Source organism: Carettochelys insculpta, chromosome 19 (genome assembly GCF_033958435.1).
Source record: "Carettochelys insculpta isolate YL-2023 chromosome 19, ASM3395843v1, whole genome shotgun sequence".
NCBI classification, from domain to species: Eukaryota; Metazoa; Chordata; order Testudines; family Carettochelyidae; genus Carettochelys; species Carettochelys insculpta.
The window spans coordinates 4,967,849-4,988,927 of record NC_134155.1 but is presented as its reverse complement, the minus strand read 5'-3'; the positions used below and the strand labels follow the sequence as shown (position 1 = coordinate 4,988,927).

The 21,079-nt window shown below is 44.3% G+C and overlaps 1 protein-coding gene across 6 annotated transcripts in view; it reads right to left on the bottom strand.

Annotated features, from left to right (window-relative positions):
• The window catches only part of VPS53 (VPS53 subunit of GARP complex), a 103,459-nt gene that overhangs the window by 49,176 nt on the left and 33,204 nt on the right, over positions 1-21,079 (bottom strand). For all 6 annotated transcript variants that reach the window (XM_075013540.1, XM_075013539.1, XM_075013537.1 and 3 more), the window contains exons 5-11: positions 17,925-18,011; positions 17,527-17,642; positions 16,384-16,503; positions 6,814-6,892; positions 3,487-3,630; positions 2,290-2,432; positions 1,434-1,575 (exon numbers count right to left, since the gene is read on the bottom strand). In XM_075013540.1, coding sequence (XP_074869641.1) covers positions 1,434-1,575; positions 2,290-2,432; positions 3,487-3,630; positions 6,814-6,892; positions 16,384-16,503; positions 17,527-17,642; positions 17,925-17,927 — 747 coding nt within the window. In that variant the 5' untranslated portion in view covers positions 17,928-18,011. The remainder of the gene's footprint in view (positions 1-1,433; positions 1,576-2,289; positions 2,433-3,486; positions 3,631-6,813; positions 6,893-16,383; positions 16,504-17,526; positions 17,643-17,924; positions 18,012-21,079) is intronic.

The window sequence follows — 21,079 nt, the reverse complement described above, 5'->3', positions numbered from 1 at the left end:
AGTGCTCCAGCAGCAGACCTGGCCATTGCTCCCTGCTCACTATTGTCCATATACTGTCTATGATTACGTGCTTTGTTTTATGTTTAAAAAGAGCTCAGATGACAGCAATCCAGGGCTCCATGGTTCCTAAGTGGAATCAGAAGTGGGAGAAAGGCTGCCAGGAAAATAAATTAATTTTCCTCATTTCAAACCCTCTTCTCAGCTCTTTTGTTGTTCTTTAATTATAATTGCTTCCGTGCACCCATTTCTGAAGGCGTAATAAGAATAACCCATTGAATCCGTTAATGAACAGCACACTTGGTAATAAATTTTCTGAAAAAATGAAAAACTGACCGTCAAGAACTCGCCAATCAATCATTTGAAGGCCATAGTAAAGGCCTTAACTGGCACCATCTACTGCATGACACCAAACAGCCATGGTTCAATCCATCACACAGAGCCCTGCTGGAAACCATTACACCTACATAGCTTCCACAAGTCCAAATAGGCCACTGCAGATTGACAGCAGCAATCCTCAGACCTCAGGCCTTTGAGCCACTTGTGGCTTTTAGGTGCTGTGTGGGCGGCTGTTGATTAGCACTGCACTTGCTCAGCTTAGATTCCAGGCAGAAAAAGCAAAGTGACAAACCCAGGAACATGCCCTTGGCTACTGGACGTGCTGAGAACACTGAAAATGAGACAAGGCAGCACACAAGATGCCAGACTCCTTTCCCCAAGCCGTTCTCCCCAGTGAAAAAGAGTAAGCGCCACAACTAAGGCAGGACAGGAGAACAGTTCTTCCCATGCAATAACTGGAAAGCGGCTCAGAGAAGAGAATGTTTAGTTATGATGTTGCATCAGAGTGCAAGAAATCTGTGTCATGATGCACGTAGCACAGCTGTGTTGTGTAGTAACAGAGAGGGACCGTGCTAGTCTGTACGCTATCAAAACAAAAAAGTAGTCAAGTAGCACTTTAAAGACTAACAAAATAATTTATTAGGTGATGAGCTTTCATGGGACAGACTCACTTCTTCAGACCATAGCCAGGCCAGAACAGACTCAATATTTAAGGCACAGAGAACCAAAAATAGAAATCAAAGTTGACGAATCAGAATAAAATTATCAAGGTGAGCAAACAAGAGAGCAGAGGGGCAGGGGGTGTTGTGGTTCTTCACAGCAAACGGGCATCAGCTGTAATTTCATTAAAGGTTCATGGGAGAGTAGAAGTAACATAACCATGAGCCCTATATGTTGGGGAGGAAGGGGGTCCTCTGTGCTGCATGTGGAGGTTCAAGGACCCCACCACCAAACAAACTCTGCTCCCCAATCCAGGTTAACATCTTTTGGGCAGAGAAGAGCTTCCGAAGACATCCCTTATAGCTCCTCCCAGCCCCACATAGAGCTGGAGGATGGGAGTTTCACCCTATAATGGCTGGGCCCGGAAGTTTCCTTACCCCTGTCCCATCAGCCAGAGTGGACCCTGAGAAGCGTTTAGCCAGCAGCCCTTCAAAGCTGGTCGTTCTCTGAATGGCAAACAGAAGCAATTTTACCTCAATCTCTTTAGCTCTCGTGCGCATGATCTTAGCAAGCTCTGTCCTAAAGGGATAGGAGAGAAAATGAAGGATGTGATTTTCTGCTTGAACAGAACTGTCAGTTACTTATGCTCATATTAAGAAAAAGATGTGACGCTTATGGCTGTAACTCGGTCCAGCTCCTAGAGAGCCAGCTCATCACTAAATTCAAGTGAATTCTAAGCCCCTTGTCTAACTTCTACACTCCCAGACGGATTAGGTTTCAGAATCCATACCCACAGTTGCTGTGAGGACTGCGTGTAACAGGACACCACCCCTAGCATCCATTAGACTGCTCTTAGCCAGAAAACCCCACTGTAACAAAACTTTGGCAAGAGCAGGGCTTATAACTGGGGTCAGAGAACAGCAGCCAGGGCAAGTGTTCTGGGGGACCTGTGCTGGCACATACTTTTTGCTCTCCTAGGAGTTGGCTTTCAAGGAGCTAGCTCTTTGAGAGGGTAGCTCCTGGCTTCCCAGTCATCTTAGTTATCTACTGCTCTGCTGCAGGGGAGGCTGGTTTTCTGTGAATTAAATGTACCTCTGTGACTCAGGATTATCAGCTGAACAGCATTTTTCCTCTTTCTAAGTCACGGCCAATAACCCTGAGACTGAGCAGCAGCATTTTAAAATCTTACAGGTCTGCCATCAAGTCAGCAAAAGATGCTGATTGCTATGGTACGGCCTCGTAGCAAAATTCACCGAGCTAGGAAGCAGGAAACACAAGCCGCCGTGCGCTCACTTCGTAATATGGCAGAACTCAACGGCGATCCGCTCCGTCATGCACCACTCTGGCGGAAACATACGCCCGTACTTCTCCTCGTAATCCATCAGCTGACGTTTAATCCAAGCATAGCGCCTGTCAATTTTATCTAGCCAAGCAACCTGAAGGAGATGGAAAACAATGTACATCCTGCAGCTGCTAATATTGAAACATGTTGCCTCCAGCTATGTCTACACTGCGAGGCTTTTCAGAAATAAACAATTTCCACATTCTAATGCCAAATAAGTTACTTCTGAAGAGAGTGTTCACACTGCAAGAGCATGTCAAAACTGAGTGTTCACCCTAGAGAGCTCAGTTTTGAAACAAGAGCAATGGTGGGATGCCTCCCGGGAGGCCAATTAAGTCATAATTACCTCTGCTTAGTACACACTGAGTCAATTTGAAAGAGAGGGGGGAAATCAGCAAAATTCAGTCATTTTGGTGGAGTGAAACACCCTGTTATTCCCAAACAGCAAGTTTTGCAACGTGGATGCAAACTTTTCTGGGAAAAAAAAAAGTGGTTTTTTGAAGGAAAAAAAAATTAGCCAGTGTAGACAAGCCCTAAGTATATTCTAGTGGCATTGCGGAAGTAGCAGGGCTAAGAATCTTGAAGTCATATGGAAACGAACAGCAAAAACAATACTTAGCACATCCTCATAGTGCTTAAATACAGGAGGGATTTGTGATGTGCCAAAGTGACTTTAACAGCACAAGTCTATTGACCCTCAATGAGAGCTGTGATCTTAAATCACACAGGTGTTTTTGAAAATCTGACTCATTCCTTCATTTACTCCCTGCACCCCGGTGCATGGTATGCCCGGTTTAAAGAGCAATTTGAAGACCCAGAGCAGTCAGTCGGAGTAGACCTCAAGATTTCCTGGATTCCTGCTGCCAGCTGGCTTTCAATCTCCGGCCCTGAGGTCACCAGTTGCCTGCAGAATCCTTGCTAGCGCTAAGTAGAATGAAAAAATACAGCACAAGACCACATCTCCTAAATCATCATCCTTCCAGTAGCACCTTATCAAGTGGTTACTCGTCTATGACACAGTGGGCTCAGAAATGAATATTACAGCATCAAGCTGGGTGAATATGGGCTCAGTGGATGCCAACAAAGCAAAATCCATTTCTTTTGCAAAAATGAAAAGTCCAGCCATAGCATAGCTGCGTTCCACTTACGTCTTGGTTTTCTTGGAAAAGGACCAGATATTCTGAGAGGTGTTGTTTAATAAATTTCTTGATGATTTCCTGTTTGATTCTGGGATCTAAGACGTTAGCAACTAGACACGCATCACGGAGAACATTGCTGGGTCCACCAGGCCTCTGTCAAAACAAACAGGAGCAAAAGATTGAATAGTTAAAAAGCCTAAAGAAGAGATTGTAAAATTTACTGACCTTTGTGGCTTTGTTTTGTTTTTCCCCCCACCACTCTTGATGCCACCACTTATTGACGCTCAGGTACCTGGCTTCTGGTGGACACACAATCAAGCATCTTTCAGTACCCTGCAGCAAAGCTGCCTTGTGGCTTGACAACTAGATGGTTACCTGCTGGAGTCACAGAATCCTAGAACTGGAAGGGACCTTGAGAAATCATCAAGTCCTGTCCCCTGCTCTCAGAGCAAAACAAGGACCATCGAGATGAGGGGGTGAGAAACCTTTCCGAGGTGGAGTGCTGAAATTTGACCTTTTCACCTGTATGTACGGTTCAAGTGCCGGTGATAGTTTTTAAAGTTGCTAATACAACAGCTTCATTAATAAATAAATTAAGATGCAGAGCTTTACCATTTAGGTGGTGGTTGGTAGCATTAGCTGGTCTTTTGTTAATCCTCAGGTGGCATGGCTTTGAGCAAGCTCCTGGCTACATGGGGTAGAGGGGCAAAGCTGAGCTCCCACCTCGCATGCCAATGAAAATGGTCTTGTGTGCCATTCTTGGCACCCACGCTGGGGGTTGCTGACCCCTGTGCTAGATCCTCCCCAACAGATGCCTATCCAACCTGCTCTTAAATATCTCCAATGATGGAGATTCCACAACCTCCCTAGACAAGTCATGCCAGTGTTTAACCATCCTGACAGTTAGGAAGTTTTTTCTAATATCCAAACTAAACCTCCCTTGCTGCAGTTTAAGCCCATTCACCCTCAGCATGGCAGTTTGGTTAAGCCATGCACTATATACAGAATAACTCTTTTGAGGAGGACTAACAAAGTCATGCATGGACAAGCGAAGGTGTTTCTACTCACACTGAGGGTCAAAATATAAAAGAATAAGGAAAGTAAAAAAAGTAAGGAACAGTTACTCAAAGCTACAACATTTAGAAAGCAATTAGACTGCTGGCTGTTACTGGCACATACTACAGCTTTACTGCAGAAGACCGCAAACCCCACATTTGCTTAGAGGAATCTTCAGTAAAATCCCACACGTGCATGGAGTTTCAACTGGACAATGAGTTACTGTTTAGGGGCCATTTAAAAACCTCTCCACTGACTGCCAGGAGCTTGAAGTAAGGTTGCCCTTGTATAGTCCCTGTTCTTTAATATTTGCTGTGTTCCATCAGTGCAGTGGTTCGCAAAGCAATCCCTATACTTGTACAGGGGCTTAGTCACATTTCTAGTGTTTTGAGGCCCATCTGCAAGTGAGATACTTTATAATGCAAGGTAGTTGTTCAGAGAGAACTATAGGCTGTGCAGGTGCAATAAGCAAGAAGAAAAAAAGCCAAGTCTAAGAACTGTTGCATATATTTTCAGCACCTTTTGCATCCTCATAGCAGCTACCAAGCCCAGTCCTGACCCACTGAGGAAGGTGCTGCACAGAATACGAAGACAGTGCCTGTCCCATCTGTGTTATCATTTTAAAAAACCCAGCCCATATCTTTGGCCAGCATAAAACTGTGCAGTCTGCTGGTCTCAGACGAGCTAGAAGAGCTGACACTAGCTGAAGATTTGGTCCTGGAAGTGAATTTTTACATTAAAAACAAGAGCTCTTGGAAGTTAAAGACCATGGGGGCTGCTTGTGGTGAAAGTTTCCTTTGCCAGCACAGCTTCAGTCATGATCTGCAACAAACTTTACCTGCTCCTCACCAGGGTCTGCTACTGCTATGAATTGATGTGGACTAAGACTCACTTTGTCTCTGACAAATAATCCAGATTTAAGCCCAGGCCTCCAGAGAAGGATAAAAGCCTTGTACATTAACTGCACCTGCAGGTGCCAAGTTAAATTATTAGACATAAACCATGGAACTGATGGACTGTTGTATTCATGGCTCATGCCCCCGGACAATGAAACTGCAGACTCATCTCTTTGACTGTTAGTTCCTTAAAGAGACAAGGCAAACGATTTATTAGGTACAAGTCAAGGACCAGTGGCTGTACTGTGGAAGACAGACTGGACTCCTCCCTGGCCAAGAATACAAATTCTTCACTGAGCAAGTAGTAATTGAAAGTTATTGCTGGACAGCTGCTTCTTACTATGAACAAACACACCCACTGCAGCACAGCACAAGTCATTTTTACATTATGCTGCCCGAAGCACCCACCTCCAGCGGCCATATTGCTTCTTAGTCACCTAAGGCGGAGCATCCACAGGGACAGCCTCAAAGAAGGCAAAAGGGTTACTCACCCTCTGCAGTAACTGCAGTTCTTCGAGATGGGTGCCCTGTGAGTGCTCCGCCACCCATCCTTCCTCTCTCTCTCTCTCCTCTGCTTCGGGCATCCTCCGTTTGCCTATCGGGGCACAGAAGAACCCAAGGGGAACAGGGCTTGCGCCTGCACAGTTACTCTCTCTCAAGAGACTCTCTGCCTGTGTGCCTTAGGCACTGTTCAAATCTTCCAGCCGGGCACGCTGGGGCGCCCAATCACCTAAGGGGGAGAACCCACAGGGACAGCCTCGAAAAAGAAGAGAAGAATTATTTCTTGTGTCTTATTTACAACACTCCTTCTTAAAAGATCTCAGAATGATGTATGGTTGGTTTGGGTTTTTTTGTTGCAACAGTGTTACACCGTCAACTTATATTTAGCTGGTGATCCATTATAATTCCCACATCTTTTTCCAGAATACTCCTTCCAAGGCAGTCATTTCCCATTTTGTACATGTGCAACTGATTGTTCCTTCCCATGGCCCGTACTCAGCTGGCTCCCTGCTCCTGCCAGGGTTCCCACAGCTGGGGCTGCCAGGGTCCCTCCACCCCTCTTGCTGGGGTTCTCGTGGCTGGGGCTGCCAAGGTTCCGGTACTCAGTACCGGCAACAAAAAAATCACTGTTCCTTCCTAAGTGGAGTACTTTGCGTTTGTCCTTGTGGAATGTCATTCTATACGCTTCTTTGATGGATAACAGTTAGAAAAACTACACACGTTACTCTACCACTAGATTTGTGTGTCTTTCTAAAGTAGCTCCTAAAACAAAAGAAGCCACACATACGTCAAGTAGTAAACAAAAGCTTGTAATAATTATGTTTGACATTTCATTTTAGCAATAGACTATTCTTTAAAGGAAGCCAAAAAAAAGCCACCGTACCTTTGTGCCCTGGGAAGGAAAAGCTTCTTCAAAATCTGCGAGGATTTGTTGTCCTAGCTCATTTTGGGCAGCTTTTACCCTGCCAGAGAAAGAGAAAGCAATTACTTTGTTTCTGGAACTACACACAGACATACAGATATCTCACAGAGCTGGAAGGGACCTTGAGAGGTCGTCCAGCCCAGCCCCCTGCCCTCTCAGCAGGACTACGCAACATCCCTGAAAGATTTTTTTGCTTAAATATATTTGCCCCAGACCCTAAATGGCCTCCTCAAGGACTGAACTCACAACCCCGCAATGCTCAAACCACTACAACTACAGTAAGGTCTCAGAGTCCACAGATCCAGAGTACACGACCCCGCTCGTATGTGGGTGACTCCCGATTCACACAGTAATACTCGCTTTACGCGGCTTCACATTCACACAACGCAAAGCTGCTTGGCCATCAGCCGGCCTAGCTTCCCACAGCTACAAGCAGCTAGACAGGCTAAGAGCCCCTTCCCCTGCTTCCCAGAGTGACATTAGGCACCACTCTGGGAAGGTAGGGGGAAGGCTTTTAGCCGGCCTATCTGCCTGCCCCTGTGGGCAGTCAGGTGGGCTAAACCCCTGCCCCTCGCTTCCTAGAGTGGCTGCCACTTGACAGCCACCCCGGTTTACCCCCATTAAGCCCCCTGTCAGCTCAGCCCCACCCAACTCCCCCAATCCCAGCTCACCCCCCACTGGGCATGCGGCTCTGATTTCAATCCATGCCAGGGGCTCCGGCTCCCAGCCCCTGGTGAGGCTCTAGCCCCCTTCTACCCAACCACCCCACCCCAGTGCACCATCTGTTCAAACTCCCCCATCTCAGCTCAAACCCTCCCTCCCGCAGTCCCAGCTCACCCCCCGCCCTCCGCACAGTGCTTGGGGCTCTGGTTGTCAGCTGCTGCTGGCGTGTGCAGGGGCTCTATCCCCCCTGCCAGCTCAACCCACCCCAGTTCACCCCCGTTCGAGCCCCCTCCACCTGGCTCAACCCCCCCCGTCCCCAGCTGACACCTCCCCCGGCACACGCTGGGCTGTCAGCCGCCAGCTGCTGCAGCCACATGAGGTTCTACCCCCACCGGTTCCCCCCTCCGTCCCAGTTCACCCTGTTCAACAGACCCCCCCACCACCCCCCAAACCTCCACAGCCCCAGCTCACACTCCCTGGCATGCAGGGCTCCAGCTTCAATTTGCGCCCAGGGCTCCCAACCCCCGGCGCCCAGGCCTCCAGCCCAAACCCCCTACCCACCACCCCCACAGCCCCAGCTCCAACCCCTGGCCGGGCTCAACCCCTGCCACATCCCTCTGGTAAGCCCCAGCTCAACTGCACCCTCCCACCACCCCTGCCACCCTAACCCAGCCCAGGCTTAACCCCCTGCCCCATCCCAGGGCCTCAACCCAAGCCCTCCCGGACTTATGCGAAATTCAAGGTATGTAAGGGTTACATGGACCACAGCCCTCACGTGCCTCGAGGGATTACTGTAGCTCCTTTGTGTTTTTTGGGTTTGTTCTGTTTTGTTTTGTGCTAAGTATATCTGGCGAACTAGTGCTGTGAAAACGTTCATTACATCTTAATGGAAGAAATGCCTCATGTTAATCTCCCCTCACCACTCTACACATTAGTGATGTTGTCCTAGCTCAGCTTCTCAGCCAGTATAAATCAGAGTCATTCTTTTAATTATAATTGAACTAACCCTATTCAGTACTGCAGGCAGCCTACACCTCTATCTTCACGTGTACCATCGATATGTCATTAAAAGCATATTGTTAATGTGCAAAAGCTTCACAAAACCTGTTTCCAGAGTGGAATTATTCACAGCTCCCAGGTGGAATGACCTATTGTTAAATACCTCCATTTGAGTATTGTTTGGCTACAGTCACATATAATAAGTCCGTTATTTATTTAGGAGAATGAAAGAGCGAGGACTGGAGAAGGGTGGAAAAGTTTAAACAACGCAATCTTTTGTTTCCTTTAAAGAGCCATATACAAGATCCATCTTTTGTTTGACTTAGCTGAGAGAACAAAGCTTCTAACTTCCAGAAATAGAAGTTGACAGGGCTTAATTGATTATTCTAAAGAAATGAAAATGCCTACACATTTCGGGCCTGCGCCAAAGTAAACACTTAAGCACTTAAGTCCCTTTGCAATCCTTGAAAGCTTCCATTACTTTTTACTGTACTGGAACCGCTTTAAGGACTAAAACTTGATTATACAAAGCAGTGGATTTTTCCACTGAGGCAGACAGATATGTTAGCAAGAGTGGCTAGGATTATTTTTTTTCCACAGGATGGATTTGGATTGTTTAAAACAACCTTCCAGCTATATCTTAGGAGTTGCTTCTTTAATCTTCCCAGTTCAGCTCCAACACTAGCTAAAATGCTACAAGAAATGACAACAACAAACTGGGATCCTTTAACTGTCATTTGCCCTCAGGTGCCGAAAAGCAGAAAAATCCACATCAGTAAAAATTAGGGTGAGATCTTCTATTTTTATGTATATTTAGGTATTGCTCTGACTATATGATCTGCTTTTCTTTGATTTATTTACCTGAATCGTCCTGCAAAAAGTTTTCCACCTGCAACGTTGAATGAAATTCTCACTTGATTTCTTTGCTTACCAGTGCTATCCGAAAATTTTGACAACACCCCAGACTCAGATTTACATTCATAATTCTTTTTGTGTAGTCAAGCTCAGAACAGGCTGAAATGTGGGATTTCTGCATTGCACCAAATTTTGAAATTTCTTAAGACCTGGAAGTGTTGGAAAAAAAACAAAATATCCTTTTGGACACACCAATACTGGGTGTTTCTGAAACAAAACATTTTATTAGAGGGGTAGCTGTGAGAATCTGTAGCTTCACAAAAAAGTCCTCGTAAGCAGAGCACCCCCTTTCTTCTTTTCCATCTTTGTTTTATTTCCCCTCTCTTTCTTGCTCTCCTTCTTTCCCCCTCCTTGCTTCTGATTGCTCTTTTCTACCTTAGACTCTGATGAAGTGGGTCTTACCCATGAAAGCTCATTACCTAATAACTGTTAGTCTTTAAGATCCTACAGGACTTCTTATTCTTTTGGAAAACGTATTCCTGACAGATTTCACATGACAATTAGCCATCTGTTCTTCAAGCTGACAGGATCTCTCTCTCTCTAGTGCAGAAATTATGCTGGCTGCGTCCGGGTCTGGGAACCTCAGGGCTTTCAGACGCATAGGCCAGCTCCTTCTCAGGACTACCTGCCTCATTGGGACAGAACATTTCCAAACAGTATAGTTCAGATAGTAAATGAATTGTGTTAGTACAGTAAGGTCTCAACATTTGTGAGGGTTCCATCTTGAGAATCCTCGCAAATGTTGATTTTTTAAAATGCCACTCCCACCTGGAGCCTGGCCGCCGGCGCTCCCTGCCTGGGACCCTGGAGGAAAAGAGACAGCTGCTGGCGCTCTCCGCCCCAGAACACTGGGAAGTGGATGCTGCAGCTGCTCACAAATTCTTGAATATGGTTTGCGACTGTTGAGACCCTACTATATAATAAAACTGCAGGGAAAGAGAATTGTAGCAGTAGAGTGGCCCACCCCATCAGCTCTTACTCATGGGCGTAACTCTGTTTAAGCCCAATAAGATCAGATCTCTTGAACCCAAAGCGCAAAAATGTGGATTGAGAAAGCAACATCATTTTATGAACCCCCCCGCCCCCGCCAGGAAAATAAAAAAAAAAAAGCTTTCAGGCTCAAAACATGTCCAGAGCCATGTGAATAAAAACCATTGTATCAGGTGTGTCTAATATATTCACCACAAGGAGTGAACAGAGCTCTCAAGCCGCAGGCAGCTCTTGGAGCCTTTAAATGTGGCTCCTCCTGAGAGCCACACGTGGGGAATGCCACCCACCCACCCACCGCACCAGCTGATATGAGAAGCGTATGGCGGCAGCAGCGGTGGCTCTAGTGGCAGCTCTGGCGAGTCACTGGCATTGAATTAGAATGAGATAAGAGGCTGGTCTATGGCTGCCTCTGGGGGCAAGAGAAGGCATTATTTAGAGTGGAGGATGGTGGGGAGCGGCAAACGTGGGAGGACAACATGCACAAGTGTGCTGATCTTTGAATTCCTACTGAATGTTGCTGCTTTATACGAACACGTGGACCTGTTCGCTAAATTTAACAGGATCAGTACTATCAGCATTTGACTCCAGGTGCAAAAAAGTAAAGTACTTAAGGATGTGCTTAACTTTGAATGAGTGAATAGCCCCAGGGACTGCAAGGGGAGTACTCACATGGTAAAAGTCATGCACACGCCTTGCTGAATCAAAGCTACAAAACGGCTTTTAACAAAATCTAACACAAACAGAAAAATCTTCTTTTTAAAAGGAATCAGGGATAACAGGTTTCATTTGTTCAACTTTGTTTACACAGTCCCCTCATTGTGACCAGCACAGGGAAATGGAGAAGGGTAGTGGCCTGATGCCTTACTCATATCAATATATTATCTCTCAGAATGCGAAAGGCCCTCCAGAGGTCATCAAGTCCAGTCCCCTGCCATTTCAGCAGGACAGGCACCATCCCTAACAGATTTTTTTTTTAAATCTATTTGCCTGAGATCCCCTAAATGGCCCCCTCAAGGACTGAACTCACAGCCCTGGATTTAAGCAGGCCAATGCTCAATCCACTGAGCTATCCCTGGCCCCACCCGCTAAGCCATCCCTCCCCGCCTGCTCCATTCACACATGAGTAACTTCACTTGAATTAGCAGTCCCAGGCCTCCTTGCACATGTAAAATGAAGCATATTTAAACAACAGAAGTAGTAAAGCCTTGCTTAATTTCAGTGCTCAAACTGAAATTCAAAGATGAAACCAATAGCAACGACTAGGAAATAAATCAGAAGTTAAAAATTTCAGCAGTTTTAGCCGTTCCAGATGTTGCTAATTTAACCTCAATTTGGATATTTATTAATGTTAATTTCATTCTGACAACATCCTTTTACCTGATTCCCAGCAAGTGCTGGTATGGCCACAAAGCAGCTCTCTTGAATCTAAACAGCACAGACTGAACATTTCCTTCTAGTTGCTTGCACACGCCTTCAATCTTTGGCTACATGTGTATTAGCAAAGGCTTTGTTTCTCTCTTACCCCTCTACTTTTTTTTTTAAATAACTTTACTAAGTTTCAAATAACAGTAAATTACTAAAAACCACAATTTCTTTTGCCAAAGCTACCAGAAATATTACACTGCCCCTGGCAGTGTGCTGAGATACAAAGAGGCTGAACTAGCCTGTTTTTCTGTGGTAGACTTATAATTATGTCTTTTCTAAATATTTTCCAGGCTTTTTTCCTCCACTATCTGCAAATCTTCTTAAACCATTTTCAGGGGTGAGTTTCTCACCGCTAATTATATCCACCCTCCACAGACAAAATGCAGAGCAGAAATGAGAGATAACAGTATCTCTGTTTACCGTGATCAGCTTCTTTAATACACCACGTTAGTAGTTGTTTCAAGAAGCAAGTCTGTAAAAAATATCATCTGCATTTGAAAGCAAAACAGGATGCTTGATAGAGTCATATAAAGTATAAGTACAAGAACCTGAACAGAAGATAATTCAGTCAAATCACTTACAAGCACCTGATGAGTTACAGTACTTGCAAAGGATTATAGAAATACAATGGTTAAAGTTGGGCAGCATCAAGGAAAAAAACCTAGATTAAAACCACATTATTGCTAAAATCCATCCTGTAGTGTTCAGCTGTCTCTTTTCCTTCCCAAGTTTTCACACTTTGCTTCATCTGAATCTGAACAAGAGAGCTAGTCAAATAGTCATGTAGCAGTATAACAAAATGTTCAAATTAGTACTCAAGTATCGGAGGGGTAGCCATGTTAGTTTAGATCTGTAACACCTACGAAGGGTCCTGTGGCACCTTACAGACTAAACAGAAAAGTTGTGAGCATGAGCTTTCGTGAGCACAGACTCACTTCATCAGATGCTGGTCTGGGAAATCTGCAGGGCCAGGTATAAATAAGCCACAGCAAGGGTGGGGATAACAAGGTTAGCTCAGTCAGCAAGGGTGAGGCTTACTACCAGCAGTTGATCTGGAGGTGTGAACACCAAGGGAGGGGAAGCTGCTTTTGTATTTAGCCAGCCATTCACAGTCTTTGTTTAAGCCTGAGGTGAGGGCGTCAAATTTGCAGATGAATTGTAGCTCCGAAATTTCTCTTTGAAGCCTGGTCCTGAAATTTCTTTGCTGTAGGATAGCTACTTTTAAGTCTGCTACTGTGTGGCCTGGGAGATTGAAGTGCTTTCCTACAGGTTTGTACTTCAATCTCCCAGGCCACACAGTAGCAGACTTAAAAGTAGCTATCCTACAGCAAAAAAATTTCAGGACCAGGCTCCAAAGAGAAATTTCTGAGCTACAATTCATCTGCAAATTTGACGCCCTCACCTCAGGCTTAAACAAAGACTGTGAATGGCTGGCTAAATACAAAAGCAGCTTCCCCTCCCTTGGTGTTCACACCTCCAGATCAACTGCTGGTAGTAAGCCTCACCCTTGCTGACTGAGCTAACCTTGTTTTCCCCACCCTTGCTCTGGCTTATTTATACCTGGCCCCGCAGATTTCCAAGACCAGCATCGGATGAAGTGAGTCTGTGCTCACAAAAGCTCATGCTCAAAACTTTTCTGTTACTCTGTAAGGTGCCACAGGACCCTTCGTTGCTGTTACAAATTAGTACTGTGGTGCTTCACCCCACTTTACTTTTAAAAGGCATTGTTTAATTTCAAAAACATCCAAGGCGCCTCAGCCCACTTTGGGTCGTGTTGATTGTTAAACCCAAAGAACAAATGAATGGGTACACCAAAAGCAATAACTTGAAAGGATGAAAACGGTGTTAAAGGTAAGCAAGTCTGCTTCAGTGTTAACGTTAACTTTTAAAACACATCCAAGTAAGACAGAGAAAAGAAATGCAAAGTCCAAACTGCACTGGAATATGGACACACGTAATCAAATTCAGTCACAGATTACAGACTAATAAATCATTTTTACAGTAATGTGTTGCCTGTCAAAGTACTAACAAGATCCTAGCAATGAGTTGGGTGTAGCTCTTCTTTCAGCCCACCACCACTGCTATCATTACCAGATGGTGCTTCTATAACTGTCTGTCTAAGCAGAGAAAGGAAAATCCCACAAAGAGAACCTTACAAATAGTAAGAACAGACTTTCCCGAAGCTTTTCACAGCCTTATCTTAGAGAGACAGTAAAACAGAAAAAGATTTTCTTCCCGGCCCGCACCAGATTTTGTGGTGGGACTCGATACCCTTGTCTTTTACCAGCGTGACAAAAAGCTTTTATTTTTCAGTACAAGCCACTATAAAATAAATGGCTGCATATTCGAAAAGGAACCATTGGCCAAATTCCAGATCCCTGCATAAGCAGTTACATATATTGGATGCAAAAGCAGCATTAATGTATGTCTGTGTAATGGCCAGCAATAGTCTCATCCACTGCTCCCCACTCAGAGTGGACTGATGCTGGGCAGAGAAGTAGTAATCTGGAAGAACAAGGGCACGCTTTCTATTTCCAGGCTACAGCATGGCCTGGCCATGCACCATGGCCATGACTCAGTAAAGCTCTCTAGTATTTGCTTAAAACTTACTGACTAGGATGAAACTTAAGCAAGTGCTTGAACTCAAGTCTGTGTTTAGGAGCTCTACCTATTATCCCCCCTCCTCTCTGCAGACTTTGAGAGGAGCAGTACACTGGGGTAGAACAGATGCACACTCCTGAGTCTTCTGGGAGAAGGGTCAATGCATCAAAGAGGAACAACTGAATTCTGACTGTGTGTGTTCAGCATTTAGACACATCAAACCCATTAGGGACGTGAAACAGTTAACCGGCAAGCCTGTCGATAAGTATGTGGCTTACTAGTACACTTACTTGTTCATCAGCCCTTGCTAGTAAACTCTGTCGATTGCCAGCCGTGCCCAGCCAGAACCACCCCATTGGTGGAATCCCACGGCCATGGCCGGGCGAGGCGGCAGGTCCTGAGTTAAAACAGCCAGTTTAACTTCCCTAAAACCAATGACATCCATATTGTCTGCAGTTCTATACTGACTTGGGCTGCTAGTTGCTTCCTCTAGGAAAGATGCCACTGAAAGCCACTCACTGCTGTATCTGCCAAGCTCCACCAAAGCCGTCTCACATACCAAGCCTCCCATCTGATATCTGAGAACAGCAGCCACATGCGTGCAAAAAGCAAACATTAGGCTGAAGTAAAAAGTACAGGTTCACATTACTATGCAAACACTGTCACTCCATCCCCTGCATGAATGCCAATAGCATATTTTTAAATTTTATTCTTTGGATCTGCCTTTAGCACCACCTTGGGCAGTTTTATACATCGTTCCTTGTAACCACCAAAAAGGGAGGGGACAGTGTAATACACTGACTATCTCCTAGACCAGTGCTCCCTGTAAGCTATGTGCTTGTGCAGAGCTCAGGAGAGATTCAAACACCATCTAGCGAGGTTTTATTCTTCTACCGGTGGTGCACATAAAAATTTATTCAGCACAGGGAAAAGATTAGAAGGAATATTGCTCGTAGGCATTTTCTCATCCCTATCCTCAAATTCCCAACTGAAGCCATCCCATCCCAAAAAGATGTGGCTAGGTTATTCTACACCATTCCTTAATCGGCTAGAAAGGGGTCTTACTGAGTGACAAGATACACTGCTGTTTCTAGAGAGACCAGAGATCAAGAAAAAGTCTCTCCACACGGCTGTGTGGAGGAAAACCGCAAGCTCAAGATCGCTAGTTTGGCGGCTGTTGTTTAACCTATTCCAGAAAAACAGCACCAGGACATAGTTGGATGAAAAAGTTACAAAGCAAAACTAGGTATGTTTTGCCCAATTTCCACACTCTCGCCCAGCCTCGGTGGGATTTGTTGCCACAAATATGCACTCGTATTGCAGAGCTCAGAGCCAGGTGGATCCACTTTCAGGTAGAAATCATACAAAACTTGGCAGATTCACAATAGCCTTGTCTGGTTATTTTGGGAACTCCAACTGCATGAATCAATGGGGACTGGATACACATGAAGCTCTAGACTGCCTTGACCCAAGCTCTGTGCAACTCCACGGAAGTCAGGGCAGAAAGTGGCCTCAGGCATGTTTTTTGTTTTAAATGTAAGTAAATTCTACTTTGTGCTATGCATATGGACCAGCGCAACGAGACAAATAAAGTGGCAGAAAATATCAGCTCTCCATTTATTACAAACACTAATTCATTTCAGATCACACAGAACAATGTTCACTGTTTATAAATCACTGTACCTATTAAAAGCCCGGCAGTGGGAAGTCCAGGCCATTTGTGAATTGTATACATGTTAATTATTGTTATGAATAAAATAGACTGGCAAAGAGATGAGCCAACTGCACCCAGTTTTAAAAACTATCCATTTAGGCCGGACATAAACTTTAAAGAATACATCCAGCCTTTATATTCTTGGAAAAGTTACCCTGTGCAATGCATTTTCTAAATTCCTGTCCCCACAGGCATACAAAGTGCACAAGGACTGATCATTTTACCTTTCAGAAAGCTGGCGTATCTGTGGAATCCCCATATATTTGCTGAAGTGCTCTAACACATTCACAACACCTTGTAGGAGATTGGCAACTTCCCCGTACTGTCTCCTTCTGGTCATAGCCCTGAAGAAGAAATCAGAGATTATAAAACCAGGCTGCTTAGTGTAAAGGCAGATCTTGGGTGGCAATTCCATAAATTACCTCATCCCACCCTGAGTCACAGAGGCACATGCTGAAATTTATTTTTCTAAAATACACAAATGTTCATTAACATTCCACTGCAGCATTAGAATTTGTTTTAACTGAAGCTGAAATAAACAGAGACAGCATACATCTAATAATGCTTCAGAAATACAGATGTCAGAAGTAACTCTTGGCAAAGAACATGTAAACTATTGAATGCATCAACTTCACAGTATGGATTTGAAAGCAGTAAATGTTATTTTGCCATATTGACCCAAAGCAAGCTATTTCACATCCCAGAAGAGTATGAGTAAGAGCCTCACAGGGAAGCGAATTATGATGATGAAAAGCTGTTGGCCTTGACTTTATTGTTAATGTCTTTCATGAGTAAAAGATTGGAAAGTCAAATTAAATTATTTCCTTTTCTGCATCCTTCAGGCTCTGTACAAGTGAGGTGGCTTGGACTTAAATTATAAATGCCTTGGAAACACAAGGTTCTTTTCTGTTCAAGGACTATTAAATGTACTTCATAATCTGTGTAACAACCCCTTCATATAATAGTGGTGAGTACCTTAAACACGCAAACAACTAAATAGATAAATTTCACTAATCTCAAATACCATTTGATGGATGCTCTAATCTGTTAAGGTCACACTCAGAATTTGGACATCCAAATGAATGGAACAATATTATTTACCAGCTATGGCCTTCTAATGCTGCTAATCAGCGACACAACTCAAGAGTCCAATGGTGCAACGGTAGTTCCTAGTCAGATGGGACAAGGATTGCAGGGGTACGTGCAGAAAGGACCTGCCAGCAGGATTTATAACAGCCACTGATTCTGTGAGCACACCTTCCCTTGAAGAAGGATTGCCTAATATTCAGAATGCAGCCAATGACTCCAGAATACAGCTGTAGAACCCCATATTAATAAAAGCACCAGTGAAAATTCCTGTGGCTTACTCAAGCGAATCCACTCCCCCTGCCAGCATGTGCAGGTGATTGAGAGTGGTGATGGAGGTCGTCAGATGCCTCTTAGCATGATCTAGTTGCTTGATATCTCGTGTGATTTCTTTAACCTAGGGATTAAGAACAAGAGACTGATTAACCATCAAAGCCACTGCAGCAAATTGTAAGAAGAGGATGTGACGGGCCTCTTTTCTCTGGGATTGGAACCCTACTAGCTTCCACAGCTACATGAACATAGGAACAAGGGCACAGAGCCTACGTACAGTATGTAGCGCAAAAGCCAGAATGATGTCTCAACAGCAATATGCAACCATTAGGGTGGGCAAACAACCACCACAGGGACCAGAAGACCTTCAACTCCCCCCAAAGGCCCGGAAGAAACTGCCACTCACCATCTGCTCTGATTTTTCAGCCTTGTCTTTGATATCTTTAATCTTACCAAAGAGTTGCTGAATGGCTTTTTGGGCTTCCTCAAGAGCCTGAGAGAGAAAGGAAAAGGTTCATACTCAGTTTCCATCTTCAAGAGAAACAAGGCAGCTGTTCATAGGAGAAAATTTTGTAACATTTTTATGACACATGAAATTCAAGAGGCCAAAATACAATGGTGGTCTTGAATAGAAAGACCCAAGGCAAGGCATTTTTCCCAACGCTTTTTTTAAAAATAAACTGGATTGGATTTTATTTGTGGTTGATAGAAGACCCATTACACAACTCACATTGAGCTAAGTGCCTGAGTCAAGAGCTTTACAGGTTGCACACACACCTCCTTGAACTGGAAGAGACCTGAGGAGATCATCTAGGCCAGTCCCCTGCCCTCTTGGCAGGACCAAGCACCATCCCTGACATCTATTTGCCCCAGTCCCTAAATGGCCCCCTCAAGGATTGAACTCGCTACCCTGGGTATAGCAGGCCAATGCTCAAACCACTGAGCTATCCCTCCCCCAAAACTGGAATATTGCTGTGCTTAAGACCACCAGAATGCTTTTCATCTACCTGGTGAAACTCAGAAGACACTTAAAAGCTTCCATTGGATCAACATATTTACAGTGGATCCGAGGAAGGAAGGATTTACTCAACAAAACATAAAAGTGATAGTTAAAAGTATGGAAAAAGTATCAAGTCAGTCACCTGGGAGACAGAGAAGCTCAGCTGGTCTTATTGGCTACATGAATAAGCCTCCTAAATGAACGCTGAAGGAGACTTTGGGCTTGTCTATGCTACGGAGAAGATCAACCTGTTCAGGGTCAATCTTCCAGAGTTTGATTTTGCACGTCTGGTAGAGACGTGAAATTGAACTGAGGTTCACAGTTGACCCCTGTGCTCCTTAATATCTTGATGAGTAACGGAGGTTGACAGAAGAGTTTCTCCTGTTGACCTCCCTCTGAGTGGACAGCGAGGTAACTCGATTGCAGATAAGTCAATTCTAGCTACGTAGCTAGAATTGCATGTCTGCAGTCAACTGACCTGCCTAGTACAGACCAAGTCTTTGTGGCTAAAGCACTATCCTAGGCCTCAGGAAATCTGTGTTTAATTTCTGGCTTTTCCACAGACTTCCACTTCAGTGTGTCTGTGGCTTAGTATCCCACCTGTAAAATGGGGATAATGTTTGAATTTAAATTTCTTTCCTTCTTGATAAATTTTGTTTAATTAGAATGTTAGCTCTCCAAAATAACTCTGTCTCTTCCTAGGAATATCAACAGCAGCTAGCACAAGGGGGAAATCTTGGTTCTGAGTGTTTAGCTAATCTATCAAACATACAAATAACAAATAAAAATGAAGAAATCCCCCATGGGTCAAATGCACCAAAATCATACTGCAGGGTGCGATGACAGAGAAACAGCAAAAGGAGTACAGCCCTCAAAGACACTGAGATGTGTACAGCCCAGAAGGAGACATATAGCAATGCAGAGAAACGTTAAGACGTATTAAGACCATGGAGGCTGTCTCATTTCCAGATTGCCATTTCGTTTTTGTAAGTAACACAGGGCGATATGGACAGACACAAGAGCGCACAGCAATCTGCAGCATGGTCACTGTTTTGTTTTGTTTTAAAAACAGCAAAGATTCAGCTCAGAGTGAAAGAAAGCAGCAGCCAGCACCAAAACCCAGAGTGCCCCTAAATTTTAAATTTTAAAAAATAGCAACAAACCATGGTTAATTTTTTAAAAGCTACTTAGATGCTGAACCAGGATGACTCCCACCTCCTAATCAAAACTCACATGGTGTCTGGTGCCTAGTGCCTTACAGAACTTTCCCAAGATCTGCACTGTAACATTCATACGTAAAATCATCTTACTTTGTCCACTGTTTCAAGGAAAACAGCAGATAAGAATAAAGGGATTTCGAAGTTGCCGGGGTCCTTTCGAAAAGGAGCCCCATCTGGACGAGCCGCACGGCTGCGAGCCGCGTCAATTTCGAAGTGCCATGGCTGCTGGCATACTAATAAGGTGCTGAATATGTATTTCAGCGCTTCATTAGTAAACTTCAAAATGGCCATTTGCATGCCATTTCAAAGTTTTGGGCTAGTGTAGACACAGCCAGTCTGTGCTGAGATCTGTACTCTAAGCACAACTAACATTTTTCCATTTCACCTTTTAATAATGGAATTTGGTTTCCAAATTTGGCACAATAGCTCTTCTGAGGACAACTGCACTCTCTGTCTTGGTCACTCAGGGTTTGACATCAATTTTTATGTACAAGTTACAGAATTGAAATCTGTGCATGCACCTGCTGTTGCACTGCATTTGTGGCTAGAGTTTCAACCATATATTGATTGTTCAGAAGGGGGATGATAAGTGGGTTGCAGATTGTGGAGAGACGGCAGCTGAGGCTGAGAAGGGACACAAAAATGCCTTCACATGGGGTGTTGAATGACAACCTGCTGCTGCTTTTTTTTTTTTTTTTAAAACTACCCTGCACTGATAGGTTATGCAACTTAGCAACCACAGCTAAAAGATAACTTATTTTTTGTGTGGCACATATAAAATAATGCAAATTCTCTCAACTAGCACCAGTCAGGTTCCAAGGGTGCTGGACAAGAGAGGTTCAACCTGTAGTTCAATACCTCGCCATGAGGAAAGTGGGAATGACTCTCTAGAGCTGGATGATTTTGTGTATTATTTTGAATTTGTTATGTGAATAGACCAAACACCACACAAAGTAAATTTAGACCCCATCACAGCTGCTATGAAATGTATTTGGAATATATTTGGGTGGGAAGCCACCGGATTGCATGTCCTAAAACCAGCCTCTGAAGCAAAACACCACATAAGCGCCCTCCATCTGGTTAATAATTCCATCCGGTTAATAATTCCATCCCCCATTCCCTTTGTCTCCTGCCATTAAGTAAGGTTCTATTCATCCCCCCTTTTATATAGAATTCCATGAGCAAGGATATTATTGTAGCTACACGGTCTTTGAAAAACAAATACATTTATCACAGTCTTGTGTTTTCAAGATCAAAATAAAGATCAACCTAGCAAACAGGGTTTGGGGGTTTTTGTTTTTGGGGGGCTTTGGTTTTCGTTTGTTTGGTTTTCGGTCCCCC